The sequence below is a fragment of the Lipophrys pholis genome (genome assembly GCF_963383615.2).
Source record: "Lipophrys pholis genome assembly, chromosome: 21".
NCBI classification, from domain to species: Eukaryota; Metazoa; Chordata; class Actinopteri; order Blenniiformes; family Blenniidae; genus Lipophrys; species Lipophrys pholis.
Genome location: NC_137649.1, coordinates 10,109,737 through 10,134,965, shown reverse-complemented (window position 1 = coordinate 10,134,965; position 25,229 = coordinate 10,109,737). Strand labels below are relative to the sequence as shown.

At 40.0% G+C, this 25,229-nt stretch overlaps 2 protein-coding genes across 2 annotated transcripts in view; one reads left to right on the top strand and one right to left on the bottom strand.

The window, feature by feature from the left end:
* Positions 1–13,132, bottom strand: part of mthfd1l (methylenetetrahydrofolate dehydrogenase (NADP+ dependent) 1 like) — a 31,631-nt gene extending 18,499 nt beyond the window's left edge. Inside the window, exons 1-19 of the mRNA XM_080490640.1 lie at positions 12,785–13,132; positions 11,657–11,741; positions 11,364–11,414; positions 11,200–11,253; positions 10,398–10,522; positions 9,691–9,791; positions 9,459–9,595; positions 8,750–8,861; positions 8,284–8,351; positions 8,079–8,176; positions 7,654–7,827; positions 7,339–7,475; positions 6,776–6,822; positions 6,090–6,197; positions 5,914–5,988; positions 4,746–4,848; positions 3,614–3,690; positions 2,483–2,623; positions 1,650–1,718 (exon numbers count right to left, since the gene is read on the bottom strand). Coding sequence (XP_080346766.1) covers positions 1,650–1,718; positions 2,483–2,623; positions 3,614–3,690; positions 4,746–4,848; positions 5,914–5,988; positions 6,090–6,197; positions 6,776–6,822; positions 7,339–7,475; positions 7,654–7,827; positions 8,079–8,176; positions 8,284–8,351; positions 8,750–8,861; positions 9,459–9,595; positions 9,691–9,791; positions 10,398–10,522; positions 11,200–11,253; positions 11,364–11,414; positions 11,657–11,741; positions 12,785–13,029 — 2,007 coding nt within the window. The 5' untranslated portion in view covers positions 13,030–13,132. The remainder of the gene's footprint in view (positions 1–1,649; positions 1,719–2,482; positions 2,624–3,613; positions 3,691–4,745; positions 4,849–5,913; positions 5,989–6,089; positions 6,198–6,775; positions 6,823–7,338; positions 7,476–7,653; positions 7,828–8,078; positions 8,177–8,283; positions 8,352–8,749; positions 8,862–9,458; positions 9,596–9,690; positions 9,792–10,397; positions 10,523–11,199; positions 11,254–11,363; positions 11,415–11,656; positions 11,742–12,784) is intronic.
* A 3,813-nt stretch (positions 13,133–16,945) lies between these two features.
* Positions 16,946–22,292, top strand: LOC308126579 (uncharacterized protein). Its single transcript, XM_080491081.1, has 3 exons — positions 16,946–17,076; positions 18,107–19,008; positions 21,054–22,292. Exons 2-3 carry the CDS (start codon positions 18,114–18,116, stop codon positions 21,959–21,961), a joined length of 1,803 nt encoding a protein of 600 aa, XP_080347207.1. The 5' UTR covers positions 16,946–17,076; positions 18,107–18,113; the 3' UTR covers positions 21,962–22,292.
* Positions 22,293–25,229: the final 2,937 nt, after the last annotated feature.

Below are 25,229 nucleotides of genomic sequence, written 5' to 3'. Positions count from 1 at the left end.
AACACAGTTATGAAAATGGAAATGAATTTAAAGTCCGGTGTGTTACCTAGACAGCTGGAGAAAAAGAGGATTATGGAGGAAGCAGGAAGATGGAGATCATGACCATGTTTCCTATTTTTGAGCATCTTTTATATCCCAATTAAACCAACTGGAGAACACCGTTTAATTTATATTAAATCCATTCATTTAAAAAATGATTCAAACCTGAGATGTCACACTCAGGTTTGAATAAAGACTAAAATCAATTACTTAAACATCATAACTACTCGAGTCTCTGTTGATCAACTAATCAAGGAATATCTGGAGACTTTTATATTTGACTTTGATCCCATGTACAGCTGTCTCTCAGGAAAGATCGATGTAGTCCTTCTGTGAGATTCCACGTAGACAGGATGTTTGGAAAAACTCAAAGAATGACTGAGGTCTGCTTAAAAGACACGTACACATGGAGCGGGCTGAAAACAACCCCTTTTTCTACACTTGTCCGTCTCCTTGAAGCCCTGCCCCGTCTGAAACAACACAGAAATACAAGCTGCAACACAAACACCAGCTTTCATATGCCAGCTCTATTTTCACGAGAGTGTCTGGATTCACCACAATCGCGAGTGGAGAGGACACAAAGGCCACGGGTGGTCGGAGCTCGGTGGAAAATTCTCATGGAGAGCTGAGGCCTGCTCTGTCCCTGATACCAGTTCCCTCACCAGAATCACAGGAAACCCACACAGGAAACTGTTTCACACAACAGATCTGCAATGTTTCCCCCCCCCCCCCCCAAAAAAAATAGAAAAGAAAGTAACCAAATCTCTTCTGAATACAACACTCTGAGCCTGGGACGGCCTGTGTTTATTTTCCCCACCCAATCAGCATGTAATCAAGCTTTCTGCTCAAAACCAACAAGGAACAAACAAAAAATATCCCCTTTTCAACAAAAAGAAAAAAATCTCAACAGGAACATCACGTGTAACATTCTGCTCCCTGTGATCTCTAATTAGTGAAATCCAAAAGAAAAATGGAGCTTTTAAAATTCTGGAAACCTGATAATTGGCTTCATATGATTACAGCATAGAATGAATTTAGTAATATCAAACACAAAGCGTTCATCTCAGCTCACAGACTCAACAACTATTCCCCGAGGCCTGAAACCCCTTTCTAAAATTTACTTGGTGAACATCTATTTGATGATCCATTTCATTTCAATATTCTTTTTCTTTGCAAAATCTACTGCTGACAATGGACTCTGACAGGATTTAACAAGTGACTTTAATTATGTTTAGTCGAGTCTGGTGTTTTGTACTGTATATATTTGTTTATGTCGCAGCAACAAAATTGTCCATGCGTGTTTAAAAACCCTAATGAATGCCAGACATTGTGAAAAGGTACAGCTGTGGTATAACTCCTCACACCTAAATTAAACGCTTCAACATTTGCAATGTCTCCCGGCTAAACTACTTCAGCACAGGTCTAAACTGTTGTTAAGATGAAGAGCCACGGGACGAAAAAACAAGACTATAATCCTTTCTTAAGCAGTCTCAGTGGAGCAGACAGTCGCTTAATTCTTTCTTCTTCAGAGGTACCGCAAGGGATTCATCAGATCCTGCTCAGCCCAGAAGGATGATGACTATTTAAGTGGGGTTATACAAGTGTCTCACCTCAAGGGTCTGCATCAGTGTGGGCTTGATGGCATCTTTCATTAGTACCGCCAGTGCTCCGCTCACTCCCTGTCAAAGGGGAAGAAAGAAAAATGAAGGGAGAGTTGGTTGGAAAACAGAACCGTTCATCAGAACCGTGGTAGGACGTGCAAAGAGTGGCTCAGGAGTTCATTGTTGTAGATGATAAATGACACTGGGATTGATTTCTGGGGCTGTTCTTTGTGCGTTGTTGCTGCAAGTGTTTAAAGCATGCTTAACGAAATACGCCTTGTTAGCAGTGGGAATACAACACAACTCCATTGAGACAGTGTTGAGGGGTGGTAATGTTATTGCAAATCAGAGAAGACGAATGTAACATTATAGGGGGTCCACCTCTCCAGTTATGAAATTGTACATTTTTATGCAGGAAACCTGAGCGAGCTGATCCTTCAACGTAACCAGGGGAGTGGAGAAAAAATGCTGCTCGTGATCTCAATTACCAGGTTATACCTCAATTTGACATGTTTTCCAAAGGAGAAGTTTAACCTAAGAGTCCTAAGGTCAAAGAAGAGGTTCAAAATATGCACACTGGTAAGAAAATTAAAACGACAAAAAAATTAAACAAACACATTTTGATAGTTGTATAGCTTGCTTGATACCACTGTATTCTGAAAAATATGAGCGCATACCTCAGGTGCAAGCATCTTTAATCCAGGCTTATAATCAGGGGTCTCTTATGTTCAGACGAATACAGCACATACAAATCAGTGCAGCCTTCATATCACAACCGCAAAAAGATGCAGGTTAGAAGCTCTCACAGTCTGTGAATGAAAAGCCCACACAATAACACCCACCAGGTCTTCTGCAGTGACTGGCTGTCCGGAGCGGCTGGTCCCCACCACCATGCGTGCCAGCCTATTTTTCATGTCCTCCAGACTGTCTGCCAAAGCCAGGATGGCCATGATCTCACTGGCCACGGCAATGTCAAACCCAGTCTAAGGTGGCAGAAAAGAAAAATCATTTGCATAAAGAACGCAGTACGCTTTTACCAAGTGCTCACTGGATTTGTACACATTTTATACATCATATTAATAAACCTGTAAAGAACGATGTGGAAGTCTATGCAATGTGTCATCCCTTTAAATGCAATCTTTTGAATTTGAATGGAGAAACAACAATCTTGAACAAATGAAAAGTCTCTGTAGAGTGATTTTAATGGCCTTCCCCGTTGCAATCGAAGCCCGTTTATTAGAAATGACACAAGTAAAAGACAGCTTCACAGAGTAAAAGGTGCGTGTAGTCTCCATTCAACCACACAAAAAAAAGAAAAGAAACATAACCTAAAACACATCAATCCACCAAGGCACACAAGATTTGTATTCCCAGTCCAATGATAATACCCTGAGGGGCTATAGTGTGTCAAGCACTGGCGAAAGGTGGAGGGCAGAGGAATGAAGTGGAAACAGAATGGATGACCTGATAGGCAGTAAATATAAGCACATGCTGAACCAGCTCAGAGGCTTTTCCAGGTGTGTGTGTGCATAATTTTCTCCATTTCTAAACATTTGCGTTCACTTAAGCCAGCCTGCTTCCCACTGACGTGAAGGGTTTATTTACAAATTTCATTGAGCTGTCATTACCACAGATGTATGGGAGAACTACATCTGGGTCGTATCATGGACAGAGGAGGGTGGGGACAGGAGTGCGTCTGTGGATGTGCATGAGAAAGTATAAAGAGCCAACTCAATGACCAAATGAATCCCTTGTCGATAACACCTAGAACAGCTGAAATATATTCACATACTCCATCTCACTATTTTGCAAGTAAATGACATGTTAGATAGTTTTACAAAGCAATGCAGTTTACATACGGCCCAAAATGGAATCGGTTTCTTGTTTATGTAAAAATACACAAAGCAGAGCGAGTTGGTGAAGTTGTATTTTTCCTGAATTATCAGGATTGTAAAGTAATGAGTGCGGCTTACCTCTCGGATTTGTCCCTTCTCAGTGCTTGCCTGTCCTATTGTGATCTTCCTCAAGAAACGGTCGTTTGTATCCACAACTGAAACAAACAATTAAACAACACTCCAGCGTTCAGAGGAAATCCACAATCAAGTTACATGAAAAGTGCCAGAACATCAATTACAGTTTTGACACATACAGTGTAACTTGAACACCTCAACCACACTGAAGATTTATGTCTTTGGAGCCTCAAGCTGACAGACTGTAAAATCAATGTCTACACATGGTAATAAACACTAACGCAGGTCCACACACTTACACACACATGAAGAGAACCTCCAATCTTTGTTGTGTAAAGGTGCTGACACATTACCGAGCCTAACCTGGGATGGATTTACTTCTTTTGAGGGTCTTCACCACATTGCCAAATGTCAAAAAAAAAAAAAAATGCAGGCGAAGACGCTAGAAAACCCTATTGCTTCTACAGTGGGCTGATGTAATAAAAAGGGCGGTAAAAAAAAGATGGTTTGCTCATGAAAACTCAAACCAGACACATTCAGCCAAACCCACAGAACATCGGGCGATCAATGTGTTCTTAATCTGCAGGATTTGTCTCTTAAGAATGCCCTTTGGAGCCACTGGAGTAAATACCACATCAGTCATAGCAGCACCCAGCTGCTTGTTCTCACCGACAACTTTAAACCAACATGGCTACCGCTGCGGTTGATTTTCCCACGACTGTCATACTTTGTCTTATCTTGTGACCGACGACTGCAACAGATAATTTTGTAAAAACTAATCTCATACATGTGAAAACGTATTTCAAAGCTGCATGCAACATCCTCCTGGAATGGATTTGTAGACAGTTTCATTACATTGGATGGCAATTAGATTAGTGTTATAGTCATGATGTTCAAGTTCATCAAGTTAAAGTCCTACAGCTTGCAAAGATGCAACTGAAAACCTTACCATCAGTATATATATATATATATATATATATATATATATATATATATATATAAAATGTATCAAGAAATGCTTTGTTTTGTTTTTCGTGACAACTTGTTATGCATTTCAACACGTGAGGGCAAAAACGTTTCAGTTGAGCCACGTTACATGAAACAATAGTATATAAAAGAATGCATCAGTAGATACCTCTCTGCCAGGTGATCTTCGTCGGGTCAAGATCAAGACGTACAAAGTCTTTAATTTCTTGTGAGCCGAGGGTTTCTGGATCCATTTTATTGATGCCAAGACGCTGAAAACAAACACGGTGAAAATTGTGGGATTGTGGGCGCCAAGTACATGAAAAGTAATGTTCATACAATTGCAGCCATGCCTTTGCTTTGGCAGTATTAGATATACGATTCATATTTCAGTTTACACTGGAGAAGACATTTCATCTAAGGCTGTGAAGAAACATCCAGACTAAATGACTACAAGATGATCAACTCGCTGCCAGATTCATAAAGGTTCAGAGGGAGTACTCAGCTTACCGACAACTCTTTATCTCTTGCTCTGTCCATTAAATCCAATAAATATTTCATAGTCCTTTTAACCGCTTATCCCAGAAACGGTCATAGATAAGGGCAAACCCCAACTTGACTGATGTTGAAACCTTCTCCTTCTCCTACGATGTATTTATCCTGAAATGACTACATTGGGGCAGTATTCATAAATATCACAAAAGTATTTGTGCTCATGTAAACAAGCAGGAGTTTCACTGGATACAAGCAGAAATTTAGAAGCGTCCATGGCAGATGAACTATATGACAGGGTGACTGAGGCCCCCTACTGGACGTAGGGGGCATGTAACAGTGCAACAGCTTCCAAGTGTGGAAGGCTGAGCGGCCAATTCTTGCACATCTTGGCATCTGGCTGACTGCTAGATTAGTGATATTTTCAAAATTGTAATATACATTTGCTAGAATCCATAGGCAATAAAAGCACAATCTTTTTCAAGCTGGCTCGATGCTTAATTTGTGATAGCTGGCAAAGATATTTGCAAATCTTTTACTTTTAGTATTAACCTCATCATTTAAATCCATCTACATCCCACTAGCAAAGTTTATTTTATTTTTTTTCTAAATGTCTTTTAATAAAATATGTTTTAATCAGGATTTCTTGCCAAAAAACAATAGGAGAAAATTATGCTGGTAAAAAACAACACGTAGACACCAAGTGTTAATCTCTCCGGCAACCCCGAGGAGAGGCCTGCCTCACATTTTGAAAATGACCACTGCAATAGCATATATATAGATTCCACACAGTACTTCCTACAAACTGCTGCCAGTGACTCCGACACTGCAGTGTCTAGACTCACACGAAGCCTGGAGATCTGGATGGGCGAGAATGTTCTGACTCCATTTACTGAGGGGACCAGCCTATTGAACAGTGCCTTGGAGGGATTAGAGATAGCAGTTAATATACTCATGCATGTAAAAGCAACCATTTGATTTTTAGGAGTTTTATGGTGCTGTGTGACGTCCCCACGTTTACCTTGTCTGACTGTGTGGCCTCGTGGAGTATCCTGGCATCAATTGCAGCAGCTACCAAGTTATTGGCTGCTGTGATGGCATGAATGTCACCAGTCAAATGAAGGTTGAACTGAAGAAGAAAAAAGAAAAAGACTGACTGTGTAAGGAATCATACAAAAGACACTGGTATACATAACATATATTGCGGTTCTGGGTGGCCAAACTGGACATAAAACCTCCAACCATAGAGGTTACAAGGCTGTAGCCACAGTTTGGTATTCCATAATAGACAAGGGTTCAAATAAATTTCCTAGGGTTTGGATCTTGTCCCCCCCCAAGGCATGAAAAATATTATGACACATTTTCCTCTCTGTTTGACATCAGCGATTCAGATTAAAGGAAACATAACAGGTCGGTCTGTTGTATATGTGCAGCGAGAAGAAGGGGTGGATAAGGACCTGACCGCTGTGAAATTATGAGGGAAAGAGGCTATCTTAGTCTGATGGTTTGGAAATGTGCCTCCTTTTCTCCAATATCATAGCCCTCCCTGCCCCTCTACAGACAGTGCCTGTGGTCACAGTACAAAAGGTCATGAATGTGTTTTCATGCATCTTTGTGTACAAAGTAGTGCGAGTCCCGAGACGTGTCGTCTTTGAAGCCCGTACAACTCCTGCTAGGGAGCGCTGCGAGTCTGTCTGCGGGTCCTACCTCCTCCATGGGGATGACCTGGGCATATCCCCCTCCTGCAGCTCCCCCTAGGCACAAAGAAGAGGCAACACAGTCAGAGGCAGCCAACGGGACAGGGACACACAAAGGAGCGGTGCTGAGTGCTGCACTCTAAATGAACTGCTCCACCCCACATCAAAATGTGGCAGCCTATGAAACACTGGCCTCACATGGACAAAGATAGATCATCACATGCTTGCTTGATATTTTCCTAATATTACAAATATCCAGGAGTTTTGGGTTCTTGTCAATCGCATTGTATATTTTTAATAGAGGAAAAACCACAAAATATTTCAGTGTTTAATGTAAGTACAGATTACTTTAATGTAAAACAGTTGAGCATGCCATACATGAAGACTGAACTCGGAATTTGACCATGTATGTTGATGACGGCATTCTGACAAAGAAGCACTTTAAACAGAGCACTCAATGCTTAAACAAACAAACAAACAGTATTTTGGAACAACTCTTGTTAAAATGAGCAATTACCATTGTAGGATACTGCTAGGACATATAAAAGGACAAACACAGCATTCACGGCTGACCTTTAACCCCAAAGGTGGGTCCCTGAGATGGCTGTCGGAGACAGGCGAAGGAATTGAGCTTCAGGTGGGCAGACAGCGCCTGGACAAGGCCGACTGTTACAGTGCTTTTACCTTCACCCAGTGGGGTAGGAGTTATACTAGACAGAAAATGCAAAACATAGTTGAAATTCAGATTTGTCGTTTCCTGAATCTATGTGAAATAATGTCATAATCACATTTAATTTAATTCAATTTAATTTAACATGGACAAGCACACCATTATTCACCATTAAATGACAAGCAGAGTTCCACCACTCACTCACCGAGCACACTTACCCAGCAACTAATATATATTTCCCATCGGGCTGTGAGCGGAGGCGGTCTAACAGGGACAGACGGACTTTAGCTTTGCTCCTGCCGTAAGCTTCCAGCTCTTCTGGAAGCAAACCAATTTCCATTGCCAACTGATCCACTGGTTTGGCCACCTGAGCTCTGGATATCGCTATGTCACTGAAAAGTCAAAGAAAACTTCAGTAGAAATGCAATATGTCCATCCATCTTGGTCGGGGTTTGCAGGGTGCAGAAGCTGTTGCCAGCTAACTCAGGGGGAAAACGCCAGTCACTCACAGTAATTCAGCTCATGTTAAAGTTTATTTTAAAGAGTGACTTGAATTAGAACAGTTGCACTTGCTATAAACAAAACCAATAGCGCGATAGGTAATCAAATTCCCCCATTTTACTGGGCATGAAGTGGTGTATACCTTGGTACAGGAGTCAGAGGCTGCAGTTTGAGGGTGCGCAGTCGCCACGGTCGGTACTGCTGATCCTGAAGCCAACGACTGCAACTACGCACCACGTTCTAATTAACAACGAAAAAAAAGTGGTGGGAATGAACTGAAGAATGTTTGGGAAGCAAAAAAAAAAAAAAAAAAAGGTGAAAACACGATTTTAAGCAAAGGAACACACCTGTGATCTGTAAGCTGCTATGAGGTATCCCAACAGAGAGTTTGAGGACAACCCAATGGGTTCAACATCTGAAATGAGTCCAAACTAAATTATCCCAAACAAATGCATTTACAAAAAAAAAAAAAAAAAGCATAGATTGCAGAGTCTAGAGACACATCCTTACATGAACAGTAGACAATAACATTTGATCGAGGCCACCTATGTAGAAAAATACAGAGCTACAAGGTATAACTGCTGGAAAATCATTAACATATTTTCAAGTGAACATATTGTTAAGAGTTGTACATAGCCAGTAAGGGAGCCATAATGGTTTGAAATTCATTCACAGAAATTAGCAGCAAAGATTATGAACACATGTTTGGCTCGAGTACATTTCTGGCAGCAAGGTTTAAAGTAAGTGTCATGACATAAGACGTAGCGCCTTTGCTTTTCTTTTCCCATGCAGATGTACTGGGTTTCTCCTGACCTGCCTCCAGGGTTGGCTCACAGTAGATTATAGCAGCTCCTGGTCTCAGCCAGGTGGAAGGAATGTCCATGTTTGCTGAATGTAGCATGACAACAGCATCAGCCTGCATCACCTAGACAACAGGAAAGACAGGAGAAAACTGAGCACTGGGAATTTTAGAGTCGAGTAGGACTGAGAAATGTAATGGACATGTGACTAATAAAGTGTGATGATAAAAGTTTGCATGAGAGGAATAAACATCTGTGAAGAAAAGGGAATCTAAATGAAAGCTAAATCAAGATTCCCTCTGACTATACTATGTAGTTGATAACTCAATTTGAACAAATAGTTAGTGACTCCATGTGGACAGTTACCAACACTGCACAAAATGACAGTGGCATACCAAAATAATTTGAGTCGATCAGGCGGCTCTTTTTTACGGTGGTCACAAGGACAAGACATTGAACATTAAACTGATGGCTGGATTATTTTTATTTTTTTTTTAATGCCAAATGCCTTTCTTGCCATAACTGGGACTCAAACCCAGGTCCCCAGATGGTACTCAGCGGCACACAATAAACAGTGTATATTTCAGTGTAGAAACGATAAATAAAAGAATCTCTGAATAAAACAACAAATCAAGTGTTAGGGTTTATAGAAAAAATATTCTGAACGTTCTCAAAAACAGTCTCCTTACAGGCACAAACATGGATATGCTCCGCTAACACACCTGTCTCTGAAGGCTTTTGCAATTCCAGTGACTTCTCTGAGTGACCATTCCACCTCTTTCAATCAGGCACTGCAGGGCCAACTGAAGGGGTCCTTGTCCGCCAACCAGCAAAACAGCTTTTCCTTCCAACGACCCATCTGCAGAAAAGACTCACCGATCACAAAAACTCTCCTAAATTTCCAGCTTATAGAAAATTTGAACTTGAGACAGTTTTCACTCTGGAGCAACCTACCATGTTTCTCCAGCATGTCCAACACAGCGCTGGCAACAGGCGGCACAAAACCTCTGCTTAGGTCCCCTCTCACCAGACGTCCCACATTCAAATCAGATATCCTACAGCAGGATAAATACACGCATGAATATAATAGAATATCAACGTTAACAGTTTTGAAATCTGCGGACATCGACATAAATCACTCCAGGACTAAAAAACCTTAATATTCAAGACAAGATTAGATGTTTTGCTTTAGGTTTTCATGAAGCAGATATTTGATAGCTGATTTTTAATTGTTTAACATTTTGGACAAAACCAATTACATTGTTAACATGAGCCAAAGATAATTCCCATCCTCAACAGAACCACGTGTTGTTCAGTTGTGAAAATTAGAAGGGGGCTTTTCTAATTTTCTCATTTCACTCTGTGCCATAGACACACACTGATTACTTAACTTCTAACTCTGAGCAGCCCCTTGTGATTTAGGTTAAATGTGACACGCCATGCAAACAAATCCGTTTAATTCTGTTGAGACAGAACGAGAACTGTTCCCATGTACTTTCCTCTTGGTTCTATTAACGTGCCTACTGCTGCATGAATGGCCATGTTTAGAGTCAAATAAACTTAGTGAATATTTGCAACTGTATAACTTCTAACAATATAGACCATTAAAATATTCGCTTCTTGAACTAGTACCAAATACATCTGCTCTTATTTTTACTTACCCGTCTACGTCCTTCTCGGGTTTTAGGGTGCTCAACACTCGACTGGTGAGAAAGGCCGGTGGAAGATGGAGGTAGACGCCATGCACCCTCTGGTCATCGTTCAGTTTCAGCAACTCCTCTACAATCTACAGAAACGCAAAGCATACACATATAGGAAATTCTAAATTAAATTGACATAGCTTTGGAAATACTAAACACATACTTAACTTATTCAGCAATATCGAATGCCAATAGTGAGTCTACATCTCTGGCTTTACTTGTGAAATTTCTAGGGTTGTTGTCATTTTAAGGGCAGAGTCAATGGACCATCAAACTATAACAGGCCAGCTATTGTTGACTGTGTGAAGAAATAAGTTAAAAATGTCGAAGAAAAGTGAAATAACAGAGGGAGAGATGAGATGGGGAAATTGAGTACAAATAGAAAAGTAGATCAATAGAGCAGAGGAGCTCTTCTGAGACTACAGATCATGATGTAAATGCATTCATTATTTAATTAAATGTCTTCTTTATAGTTGGATCAAGAAATTATGAATCTTCTCCTGTCGCTCACTTAGATAAGCTTTGAAAGTACTCCAATACAAAAATGGGAAAAGAAACAGAACCCAGAAAGTGCTTCAATCGATCCGGAAATGAGTCATTGAAATGTGGAGAAATGATGGTATGTCTGAAGTGAATGAAACTTTGAATGAGGCTCAGAATAACACAATAAGACAAGTGAGTATCGTGTTGTGACTTGCTAGGAAAGGAGAAATACGTTTACACCAGGAGACATTGGGTAACGTTATGAGTCAGTCCCACTTACTTCATCTTCGGTGCACTGCTTTGCCAGACAAATCTGAGTGACGTTCAAGCCTATCTGGGAACAAAAAGTCAATGAGACGCTAAATATCCCGACGCATTTCCACATTTGCCAAAAAAAAACAACCAAATAAACATACTCTGGTATTGTGAAGACAATAAAATTACCTCTCTTGCCATTTTCTTGTTGATCTCCAACACCTTTTCATCGTCACTAATCTTTAACATTCATCAAGATTAGTGAGGGGAAACATATAAAACACACGATAAGACCAATGCTGACTGTTTACCATGCAACTAGATTTCCCACAAAGTTTAAAGTTGAAACAATCCAAAAGAGATCATACCAGGTACAACATTGGTCTGTTTAGCTAAATCCAACTTACACACATTAACTGTATATACATTTAGTATAGTGTATAGATAACCTGCCTTGTAATAGACTCCATAGAAAACAATACCTGTAAAATAGCCAATGACGGTTGAATTGTTGGATCTCTTTTATGCAGAGCGACCATTGCCTCCTTGGTGGTCTGCACCACTTCGCTATGAAAGAAAATAAATGGGTTGAATCAAACACTACATTCTAAACTCAGCCTTAAACTCTCATGTGCACAATTGGGTTATAATCTGTTTTTAATCCAGCAGCAGATGCATATGCATTTTCTTACTGTTCTGACTTCTTTCTTAAAATTGCATGTGCTGAATCCATGGCGGTGGCATTTTCGCCTCACAATGGGAATATCTCCAGTTAAGATACAAGCTTGAGAGCTGTTCCATGCACAGCTTGTACGTTCTCTCTGTGCGTGCATGGGCTTTCTCTGGGTAATTTGATTTTCTCTCACAGTCCTAAAATATGCATTGGAGGTAGGTTGGTTCATACCATGTAAAAGTGTAAAACAGAACATATATACAGTCAGTCAGTTGACTCCCTGTTTGCTTTCTGATGGACATGATTTTGCATAATGTATGATGGATGTACATCTGATTAATCTTAAACAACTGTAAATCAGCCATGTTAATGACTAGAATATATAGACATTTCTCCATCCCTTTGCTGTAAGGACTGAAATACGTTATAATGAACAAAGAGGGATTTAATGCTTCACTATCAAGGTTTTCCTATATGTTGTGGTTGATAAGGGGCCATAAGGACGAACGTAAAATATCCCAGTGCGCATGCGTGACCATGTGGGCGGGGCGAAAGTGGCCATATACGCGTTTAACACACTGACCTACATTCTGCCCATAATGTAAACATAAGAGTTATCAAGTGTACTTTTAGCATCCACGTGATTTTGTTGTTGCCCTTCATACAACTTACAACAATACGAACACACGTTACAACAAGACGAGCAACTTCAATGTAAAATTTTAACCAGCGCTTCCGTTTGCCAATAAGTGAGAGATGTTACATCAGCAGGCAGCGGTCCCTCTGATCAGACCGAGCACACGTGCTGCGCTGGCCGCTATCCAAGAGCCCAAAACTCCACTCAGGCGGGGGAGAGAGAGAAACCACGTATCACCACTATTATCACGCAAAAGACTAACAAAACTAAGGTTTAAAAAAAGATAAATACTTTACTCACCTCACAAAAATGTCGCAATCAGACGCATCTCCATCCCGGAACTGCTTCCCAAACGGGACGGTTACCCTCGGTTTGGTGCCGCTGCTTGAGATCGCGCTCGCGCTCCGGAGGATCAACCGGCTGTTGGAGACACCGACCGGCACACATCCGAGAGACGAACCGCTGATTCTGCTTCCTGGACGGACTGGATGCGCGCGAAGGCTGCCACAAGCGCTGCGGATCAACGCCAACTTCATGGTCGTCATCTCAGTACTTTGTTCACTTTGAGGTTGCTGTTTAGTTAGTTTGTGTGGCGGTTCTAGGTGAGCTTCCTCCGAGTGCGACAAAAGAAGAAAGTTGGAGGTGCTGATGGAGGTACGGCCTCTTCAGGGACAGTCAGAAATATGAACTCTCGGGAGACGCTAAATTTGATTAACCCCTTTACGTGGAATCCCATGCGTTCTGACCTGTTATTTTTTTCTTCATATGTATTCAATTTGTCTATTACAATGTTTGTCTCTCATGCTATGTTACTGCTCTACAGTAACGGCGTGCTAACAAACGTCTAAGTGTTCGCAGGAGTCATCAGATGAAAATCCCCGGAAAACTTGAAAGCATCATGAAGGGAGGAAGTAGTCTCAGAATCAGAATCAGGAGTTTTTATTGTCATTGCCATAGATAGGGTCATTGCACAATGTGAAGTGAAATGCAAATGCAGATATACAAATATAAACTGAAAATATGTACAGTAATAAAAAGTAAGAAGTATTAAACCTGTAAATCAGCCTGATAAATTCACAAACCACGTTGGTAATTGAATAAAGAAATGAAGCTACAAGAGTGATTTTCTTTGAAAGAAGGAGGCATTGAAGGTGCAGTCATATACACATTTGGAATACTCACACTATGGTGAAAACAACTTCACTTGAACATTTTTAATCAGACAGCCTATTTAATTGACGTAATTTTCTTCCCAATTGGCATTTAGTGCTCTTTAATGATGTTTATGAAACTTGTTCCTCAATTTAAACCAGTGGGGACAAAAATAATACACACTCATACACACCATGCTTATCATTTACAGCTGTGGAAAACATTAATTGGAGATTTAAAAGAAAGTTGAAATATGGATGAATGGATCTTCTTGGATTTTGAAGCAGAGATTGGATATTTTTATAATTGCGCAGATATTGGATTTTCTATCATTGTTTAGGGTTTGTTGTAATTTAAGGTCTTTATTTAAGAGAGACTTATAAGAAAATCACACTATGGCAGCTATTGTACCCACACATAATTACATAATCTACAAAATGTAGGTAGTGTGCAGTAAATAAAATTACATTTTATAGCTACAATCTATTTTTTTTTTTTTAAGTATGATGGTAGAAAAATAAGCTTTCAGTTACACAAATACACCTCCAGGAAGTGCATTTAACTGAACTACATTAAGAAATTCTTGAGGATTCTTAGTGGAGGGGCTGTTCTGTAGAGCAGTCACATTGAGACTGAGCATGTGACAGAACTGGCAGACTAGGGGTCTAATTTATTGTCCAATTACTTTCCTCATGACATTATCCTAAAATTATAGGCTGTCCCAGCAATGCAACTGTATGCTTATACTCAACGGATAGTTTGCAAATTCAGAAAAAGCCAATTGACCAAAGTCTTGGTTTATGAAATGAGACCTATTTGTGTAAAACTGCCTCTAAGTAAATTGTTCACATTTTTTAATTATGCACAATAAAAAATTATGTATGCATATTTTGTTTATCTCAGTATTTTCTATGGCAAGTATTTTCATGAAATTATTTAAATGTTTTCATAACTGACAAGAAATCATTTTGTATTTCTTCTAAGCATGCAAATACCAGCAAAAAGAAAATATTCAATTTTTTTAAATCAAATTATATAAAATGCCAACTGATTTAGTTTATTGTACATGGAACAGATGTAAAAGTACTGCTTGTGCACCATCAGTAGGCTATAACTGTATGACGTGGTACATGACATATTGCATTTACAATGTAGTTAAACCACATTTGTCTGTGTTGCTCTGATGGTGACGACAGACGGAATCAAGTTGAATTATTGTAAATCTACCTCCTACATTAGTAAACCTACTTAAGGCCTCATCTCTAGAATTACTTTCTAAATGTGTCTCAATTTCATGAAATTTAAATGTCACAATTATCCCTTCCAACAAATGGGAAGAACGCAGGTGCCTGGTGGCTGGGGCCTGCTCTGCCCTGCTAGTGTGTGGCAGTACCTCCTTCTGTGTGTGGGTGGGGCCCCGAGGGGTTCTGTGTCCTGCTCAAACATACTTCTTATTTATCATGGTTGTTTTTTTTTGTTTTTTTTTTATTCATTTGCTAGTATAAACAGGCATGGGTCCTGAGAACACACGCACGCACGCACGCACACACACACACACACACACCCACACACACACACACACACACACACACACACACACACACACACACACACCCTCATGAGGATTTCTGGTAATTTGGGTGTGGCTAGAAACGTCTTAACATCACATTACCTCAGTAGTGGTGTGTCATTTGTAAAAGAAACCGTTCTTTGAGCCGGTTCTTTGAAGTGAATCTATTTTGGTTTGTCCCCCCCTTCTCTTTTTTCCTTTATGGTTCAAGCCACTTGTGATTATTCAACTGTGTATGTCCAGGAGGGGTTGCAGCCTAGAACAGGGGTGAAAAATATAATGCATGGGCCCAAACCAAAATGCATTAGTAGCTGCCTTGATACAAGACTGGGGCAGTATTGTAATGAGAGATTGGCATTGCAGCAGAGACTATCTAATGACTAGTGAAGTAGCAAACATTATTTTTTAATCACAGAAAGTATGCATTTGTGCTTAAATAAATGAAGACATTTGTAGTTTATGATGAAGCCTCTGCACTAGAAAGTAAAACAAGGAATTAGTTTACAATTTCTTTACTTGCCTAGCCTAATCCAGATTGAATTTGACTGTATGTGGCCCACGACGACCCCATATGGACAAATGTTTCACTATTCTGAATGCATTTTTATTAGCTTCATTTTAAATAATTTTATCTTCTATTGTAATTGCTTTGTCTCTAAATGTGCTTTTATTTTTTCGGTGTCTTGTTTTATTTCTATAATTTTAATGTAATTCTATGTCTTTTGTTGCATTTTTGAAGCACTTTGAATTGCCTTGTGTATAAATTGTGCTATACAATTAAATCTGCATTGATGGATGGATGGATGGGTGGATAGATGGATGTATTTTTGGATGGATAAATGGATGATGTGTGTCGCCCCTCAGCTAAAAGGAGTCTAACAACAGTGGATTCTTTTCTGTGGATGAAAGAAAAATGGAAATCATTTGCTACGGTATTGGCTAAAGCTTTTCTTGTGATTTCAAAAGTCTGCTACTTGGGTGCAGCTTTTTTTTTTTTTTAATTACTATTATTACTTACGGTTTTCTAGTTTGTTTTGGTGGTTTCCTATTCTTCTCAATGTTGTTGAAATTTTATGAACATTGAATCATTTTCTTTGTCAAATTAAGATGGGTACTTGTTTGTGAACTTTAAAATGTATTCTTTGTAGCAATCTGTTCCAAACTGAGTATATTAACTCATATAGAATAGAATAGAATAGAATAGAATAGAATATAGTAGAATAGAGGGCCATAGGTTAAAAAAAAAATCTAAACTAGTTTGTCACTTTTGTGCACACTTTTACATTAGTTTTGGTAATCAATTAATTTCAACAAAAATCAGAGGAGCCACTTGGGAGCAGAAAGATCCGAATCTTTTTAGTGAGCCGGATCTTTTCAGTGATCTGTGCCAAAAGATCCAGCTCTCCTTGAGAGAGCCGAAGTTCCCGTCGCTGTACCTCAACACGTGACTCTCTCTACTCCGGGTTGTCAGACGCAATCAAATCCACTATTCACCGACAAACCAGATATTGTAGTTTAAGATTCAAACGAGTGATAAGTTGCAAAGTGTTTATGTGTGAATACTCCCGTGTGAAATGATCAATCCTTATTTCAAAGCTGTTGAAAGCTGGAAACAGACACACACCTTGTCCAACACGATCGAGGCGTCACGGCAGAAAACCGACCAGGCTTCATTCCTCATGTCTCTGCATTACAGATGCATGGCGTGGCGCAGTTCATCATCAGCCTAACAAAAAAAACCAGCCCAGAGCCACAGCTCCTGCTCCAGAGACAGCCGCATGTGCTGGCTTTTGTTGGCCAGAAGCAGAAGTATGGGATACTGCTGAGACACTGAACCGACCAAGTTTCATATCTGTGGACATCACAGCAGGTAGGAAGGATTTCTTTATTGTGGCAAAACGGAAAATATATATATATATAATCTCGTGAAAATGGTGAAGCATGTGCGGGGATATTAATGGTTTGTAATTGCATGTCTGAGTCCAATTCTAAAATTGGCAGGTACTCTGGTGATAAACTTTTTTGGTTTATATCAAATAGTTTTTTTCTGGGGAAAAGCCCATGCTTGCGATTTTGAGGGGAATAAAATCACTATTTATAAGCTGTGAAAAAACAGAAGAGGTGTGGGCTGCTGATTAAATACTCAATATTAATAAGAGAAGGATAGGAGTGTAAAGTTTGTTGTTGTAGTGGCTTTCATTTAAAAATGCATTATTAAAAAGGGGACAGGAGCATTACATCTGAAACCTTCTAACCTGATGACAAAAATACTGACATATAGTCCGAGAATAGGCGAGACACTGTACATTCCTAAATGCTATTCACTGGATTTGTTCTTAATGATGGAAGCGATATGTAGAAATAGCTACTACAGCTCTCTCTAAGTAGAAACAGGGAGTTCCCGTTGCAATGTCATGCTGGAGATCTTTGGTACAGTGACTCTGAAATGCATTTAAATGATGCCACCAGCCTACTTGTTTTGCATTGGGAACACTTTCTCTTAGAATAGTAGATAAGTTGCTATCTGATGTATAGAATCTGATTCAAAGGAGATGTTTGGGAGAGGACGTCAGACAGATGACAAGTTACAAGAACGAGTTTGGTCAGACAGGGCACCCAGAGAACCTGTTCAGCCAGAACAAAAACAAGGAACGGATTTTTTTGAAAGACATGACAGCTTAAAAAACAAAGAGGGTGTGTTTAAACTTGTTTCAAGCCTCTGTCGTAATGGAGCTATGTTCAGTTTTTAGTTGACCAACCGTAAAACAGAGAATAAAGACATTGTCCATTGCTTTTCCAGAGCATCTTTGCCTCTATTGGTTTGAAATTTAAAAAAAAAAAAACAACGCTAAAAACTAATCTTTACATCTGTAACATTTTTTGTTGTTGTTGTTTTCTAGCCTAACCATGAGGGACCGACTAAGCCACCTGCAGAAAATGTCCAACGGCCACATGGAGCCGATGGAGTATGCGGAGTCCACTGCCTCCGAGACTTTGAGCAACATTGACCTGGAGGACGAGTTGCGTCACGAGGCCGTTGTGTTTGACAGCGGCCCCGCTCTGGAGGAGGTCTTTTCCCAATCGCAGGAGGTCCACAGAGACATCCAGCTCATCCGCCTGGAGGTTAAAAGGCTTCGTGAGCAGAACGCCCGCATGCTCGGGGGCGTCAGCACCATGAGCGCCATTAAAAGGGACTCCAACACTATTGGCGCTGATATCAAAGCGAAGGCTGAACATGTGCTGAAACGCCTGCACGAGATGGACAACACGGCCCACAAGCTTGACGAGGTGCACGGCACAAACGCAGCAGTCACCCGGATAGCCAGAACCCAGTACGCCTCCCTCAGTAATGGCTTTCGCGATGCCATGTTTGACTACAATGAGGTTGAAATGACACACAGAGATAATTGTAAAGCACAGATTCAGAGGCAGATGGAGATTGTGGGGCGTGACGTGTCCGGAGAGGACGTGGAGGAGATGATCGAGAAAGGTCAGTGGAACATCTTTACCGACAACATCATGAGCGAAGGTAAAACCGCCCGATCGGCCTTGTTCCAGATCGAGAAACGGCACCAGGAGCTGATCGACCTTGAGACCCGTATAAAGGGCATCCACGAGATATTCCTGGACGTTGCTCTGCTGGTGGAGGAGCAGGGTCCCATGCTGAACACCATCCAGACCAACGTCCAGAAAACCGACGCTGGCATTCAGGAGGCCCTCGTCAAACTGGCCCAGGCCAAACGTCACGACAAGAACAACCCATTTAAAAAGATGTTTTGCAGCTGCTTTCCATGCGTCGATTAACAATTGTACTGGGTGGAAAGATGGGGAAACCTTCAGTGTGCTGTCCGGGGAAGGACAACGGCAAAGTCTTACGGACATTTTCATATTTATCAACATTGCTTTCAGAGTAATTGTATAATAATGTTTCTTCCCGCCAAGAGCAATTTTAATGTATGATGTCATTGTTTTACCTGTCGTGTTTACATTCAGAGATGAAACTGCCTGGTTGAATTGTTTCTCAGTCGCTAACATTTGTTGCTTTGTGCCAAAGAGTTTATCTTAACTTGCGTAACTCGGAAGAACCGTTTTGAGAAGAGTTTTCATGGTTTTGTAGACTCCTGAGTCTCCAGCTCACAGCAACTGGCAGTAAACGATCGACTCAAAGCAGTGACTACCCAAACTTTTTCATATTATTGCAGGGCTGTAGTTTAAAGTCAAAGTATATGTGTTGATGAGAAGGTGTTTTGTTAGCAAGATTTACAGAAGTTTGTGTACCTGCAAATCCAATTTTCTATTTATCAGAACGTTTTTCCCGTGTCTTGCTTGAGTCATCCAGGCCAGACTGTGTTAACCATTTTATGAAACGTTTTCTTTCTCCAATTGTATCATTTCTGGTTGAACGTCACGCCGCTGATGTCCACGAACACAAGCGTTTAGGTTTCAGTGGACTTTGCGTCGTATCATGTTTTTGTTGCCTTTCTTCTCACTGATAAAGTTTATTAAAAAATTGAATTGATTCCATGTGGATATGTTGTTATTTCAACATCAAATCCATGTCACAACACACTACATTTGTAACACATCACATCACAACGCATCGTAGGCATCACAACACTTTTCCCAGGTCAACAAACACAAACACACATAAGCACGTGTCATCAGTCAACAAGTTTAAAATTCCTCACATTTTGTGATTGAGCACTTCGACTCCAATAGTTCCACATAAGTAGTATATTTTAACCATGTCAATTTCCTATGGTGAGCAAAAACTGAAAAAAAGAAGAAGAAAAAAAAAAAGAAATCTCCTTTCAAGGAAGTATCATGTGATTCAGTGAAAACACCCCACAGTGTCACCTGAAGCGAGAGGGCAGTCTCTCGCACGCACGCCGAGCAGGCAGCAGACCGCCAGCTTTCTGACGATGAAAAAAATGCCGTTGGCCAAATAAATCCGGTGAAACGTGCTGAAAGGGTTCACACAACTTTTGGTACCGTGGATGAAACTGATCAGAAGAGGTAAGAAACTTTAAAGAAATTGTTCATTTGTGTTTGATTGATTAATCTGAGGAAAGTGGCCACACCTGGAGAAGACTGATAGGCTGGACTGTTTCTTTGCCTGTTAATCAGTGCGTCGCTCTGCAGATAGCTTGGGAAAACTGTGATTAAATGTTCGACCAGAGGAATAATTTAGTTTTTGTTTTTTTCCATATGCCTTTTTAACTTTTTAAAAATGCTGTCATGAATTAGCACCGACATGGAGGCAGGAGATTGAACACATTTTCTTTGTTTGACAACCGAGACTGAATGTCAAGATCACTTAATTGCAAGTACTGCAATTGAGGTGTTTTTATATTTTTTTTATAGAAATGTATTTACTATTACTCAAGTAAATGCTGTGAAACACCAGTCCAAGGCCAGAAATGTCCCTGCAAATGTGAATTTGAAGTGAGACCTCTTCCTTGTTCCTTGCTTGAAGGAAAGACATTCCAGTGTGCCATTGAGCTATGACTTCTGTCATTGTTGGAAAAAAATGTCTTTGTGGATGAAACTGTCCTTGCATTGCTGTGGAGAAATAGTACTACTTTTAAATTAGCCTTGTTCCTTCTCTGAAGTAGTTAAAAAAAATCATTCAACCGTAATCTGATGGATTAGTTTCAAGCAATGTCATCATTGTTAATTTTCAAACTTTTCATTTAGTTTCATTGATAGTTTTTCTTTTGTCATTAAAAAGCCATGGTGAGTACATACATGTTAGTAATTTAGGATGAGATTTTGCTGTACATATGTTCACAAAACTGATAGAGTGCAATGAGTTCACTAACAATGTCTTTAATACTGTTTTTTCAGGCAGAATGCGGGATATGTTAGAAAAACTCCAACAGATCAATGAGGAGCAGGAGGACTCCGAGCTCGAGTTCTCTGGACCACAGTATGATTTTGACAACGCAACTCTGTCTCATCAGGCAGTAGAGTTTGAGGAATCGGCGACTATTGACGACATCCTGAATGAGGCCCAATCCATACGCAAGGAGATCTCCCTGTTTCTCTTGGAAGTGGAGCGTCTCAGGGTCCACAATCAGCGCTATGGTACCACTGTGCGTCGACTCAGTCTTCTTAAAAAGGACTCTGACTCCATCGCCAGAGATATCCAACAACATGGGGAGACTTTGTTCTCCCGGCTGCAGTGCCTGGGTAGGGAGAGCAACCGGCTGGAGGAGGAAGAAGGTTCCAACGCTGCCGTCAGCCGTATTGCCCGTGTTCAGTACGACACGCTGACGCGAGCGTTCCATGACGCCATGACTGACTACAGCATGGCAGAGGAGATGCAGAAGAGTATATGTAGGCAGAGGATCCAGAGGCAGGCCTCCATATGGGGAACGGAAATCAGCGATAAGCAGCTGGATGTGTTGGTGGACAAAGGCGGGGAGGGCTGGACCGAGCTGTCCCAGAGCCTCCAGCCACATTCTGCACACTCGTCTCGCTGGGCCCTGTGTGAGATCAAGGGCAGACACAAGGAGCTGGTGGAGCTGGAAGCCAGAATGAAGGAGGTTCATGAATTGTTCCTAGACATGGCCATGCTGGTGGAGGAGCAGGGATGCCTCCTCAACAATGTTGAGGCACACGTGTGTGCCACACAGGACTACATTGAAAAGTTCAACTTTCATATCAAGAGGGCCATAGAGTACAAGAGTAAGAATCCGTTTCTGCAGTGTTGCCCTTGTTTACCCTGCTGGAATCAAAATCAAGCTCTTTAGAACTCTGGTAGAGATGGTTGATTTTGGGGAATGAGTAATAAGAATGGAGGGGGCAGGGGGGCATAGTTCAACAAAATAAAATGTGCACCCAATAAAACAATTGTTAATGTTTAAAGTCTAATCTTTACAGAGATGCTTCTAGAAAACAGTGTAAAAGGAAAAGCATGTTTTGCCTTTGAGATTAACTTGGCGCTTGAACATAAACGGTCTCAAATTACCTTAAATCCAGGTTTTTCTCATCGAAGGAGATGATCTGTGTGTTTGTGTGGGAAAAAAGTATTGTTTTAAATTATAACATTTTAGTTGTCAATGAAATAAACACTGCTATATTAACTTGAAATCCATATTTTGTCTTTGACTGACCATCTTCTTGTTTCTTGAGTCATATGTGAAAGAAGTGCGCCTGTTCTTTTGCGGTTCATATGTGGATTGATTTCATTTAGACATTACATCACAAGTAAATATATATTTTCTAATACCATGCTTAAAGTACTGTAATCATGGTTCTTTTGCTATTTTCAAGTGAACGACAGTATAAAAAGTTGTAGGACCACCATTTTTTTATTTTATGGTAAAGCATATACACATACATAAAATAAATTTTACCCTATCAAGAATTGTCAGTTACCTATAAGTTCATAATTGAAGCATTAAAAATACAGCTTAGTGATTAGTATGGCCGCTACTAAAAATATAAAAACAATTGTATGAAACTAACATTTAGCGGTCCAGTTTTTTCCCCCAATGACTAATAATGTGTTCATGAGGAAAGTGGGAAAGATCACACTTCATTTGGGAATAATAATAATGTCCTGGAGCTAATGTGACATCACTCAATAAACTGCATTTACTATTGATCCAGTCGATAAAAACAAACAAACCTTATTGCAGTAAATATGAAAATAGTCAGACATCATTTAGTCTAGCATGTGTTTGCTTTACCTTTCTTTACGTAAATGCAATTTACGTTTATGGCATAAACTGTTATCAAAAAGTCAGGCCTGTGTTGGATTTTATGAGAGAGAATACTGTTTGTCATTCATTAGCATCATTTAATGGGAGAGAATTTGTGAAAACTTCGAACTGGGAAGTAGGACTTTCCCAGCTGGTAATTTTCCATGTCCCCAACTTTATAAACAAACTATATATATATATATATATGACAAAGAATAAATAAACCACATTTAAGTGAAATAAACATGAAATATATGCAAATTTCACTATTGGAATTATATCATGGGGAAATGAACTTTTATTGTATTCTATTTTCAGAGATGTGTTTTTTTCAAAATATAATCAGTCTATATTGTACTTTAATCTTTATTAACATATTTCTTCGATGTCCTGTAGAATCAGGAAGTTTGAAAGACTTTTGACAGGTTGTGAGCGTTGCAGGCAGCCAGGCGCTCAAACTACCAAGAGGAGGAGCAGCCGAGACTTTTACTCTTGTTTCTCCGGACTAAGTTGTTTGGTTTCTGCACGACTTCATTGTCTTAACGTTTATTTTGTGTAATCGGGTTTTTGTCGCTTCTTTGGTTCCCGATGTATATTATGTGTCCGTCCACCTGCGCGTTCATCGCGGACTTTGCGGTTGTGCGTTAACTTCTGCTATCGGTTTAGCACTATGCTAACATCATAAAACCAGTCCAGCTGCTTTATTAGTTATTGAATACGACAGTGATGGACATTCCAGGATAGCACACCATGACTTCCGTGCTTTTGTTGTTATATTTTATGTCTTAACCTGATTGCTATTTTAAACGGGGATTAAAACCAGCGTTGTGCTCGACTAGCATGCTATTAGCAGGGTCCGTGCATCAAACGTGAGTTAGCTGCTACGTGCTAGTAATGCGCATTTCGACACTCGTAAGCGTTAGTTGACGTCGTCAATATGCAGCTGCCGTCATATTAAACTGTTTCTGTAACGATGTGACAGTAAAATAAAGGAATAAAACACCTAACAGGAGAGGAAACATTATGTTATGTTTAGCTTCCATTGCGTGTCTATACCAGGATGGCCGAGTGGTTAAGGCGTTGGACTTAAGATCCAATGGACATATGTCCGCGTGGGTTCGAACCCCACTCCTGGTAGACTTTAATTTTTTTTGTTTAAATCAAGATATAAATACACCTGACACCTTGATTACAACGAAAAACAAAATCTCTTGTACGTCACTAGCACAAATAGAAATAATGTCGCCATGGATGTTGCATTGATCAAGCATTAGACGCATCAAATACGCATCACCGTATGTCCTGCTTCTTAAAACCAGCAAAACATCTCATTTATTTTTTATCACTAAAATAATACATTTACATTTGCGACATGCAGCCAGAATACTCAAACATTCAATATATACAGTCATTACATGCTTCGTTATTATTATGGACCAAGTCATAGAGTCAAAGCATACTATTGAGATGTAAACACGCCACGTAATTTTTAGTTTTAAACCAATGGTAAAATAAATTAAATCTTTTAAAGACTGGTATTTTCTAAAATTGACATCACTAATGTTGCGTTTTTGTCTACACGTACTTGCATCGCTCGGACAGCAGAGGGCGCTCTAAGCCTTTAGTGTAGTTACTGGGATTTCTTCAAACCCAAGACCGACACACTTTCACCCCTGTAATTTCACTGACAGGGTGATGCCTCACACTCAGCCATACCCCGTCATCTTCCCAGGAATTAGCTGCAATCAGTCCTATGAATCTAAAGCAAGAGTTTCAAAAACGTTCCTGTATATTGACACGTTTAATGTTTTACACTTCCACGTTTGCGTCATATTTGTGAGAACACATTCAGCTCAAAAGTTGCTCTGTAACAATTTCTTTGAATGTAACTACACCCCCCCCCAAAAAAAAATAAACAACAACAAAAACAAAAACAAAACGTATTTGTATTCACACTTGTATTTTGCTCCACTTACATGCTGCAGAACAAACATAATGTGACTTGATTTGTGTCTAAGGCCTCAAGGAGGACTCATCAGTGGGAGTATGGAAAAAGTAGGATGTAGGCTTGTGGTGGAAGATTTATATATCTGCAATATCTGCATTCCTAAAGCCTCAGAGTGTGTTTTCATTAGGTCTCAATATCTTATTGAGTCCCTGGAACAAGGAATATAATAGTTGTTCCTTTAAGAAAAATTAAACCATACACAAGAGGTGGAGTTATTTTTTTAATTTTAAGTTTTTGTTGTTGTTTATTACTCGGCCGTTTTAATTGTCTGCTTTTTTTCTGTTTTTTGTATTCTGTGCATTAAAG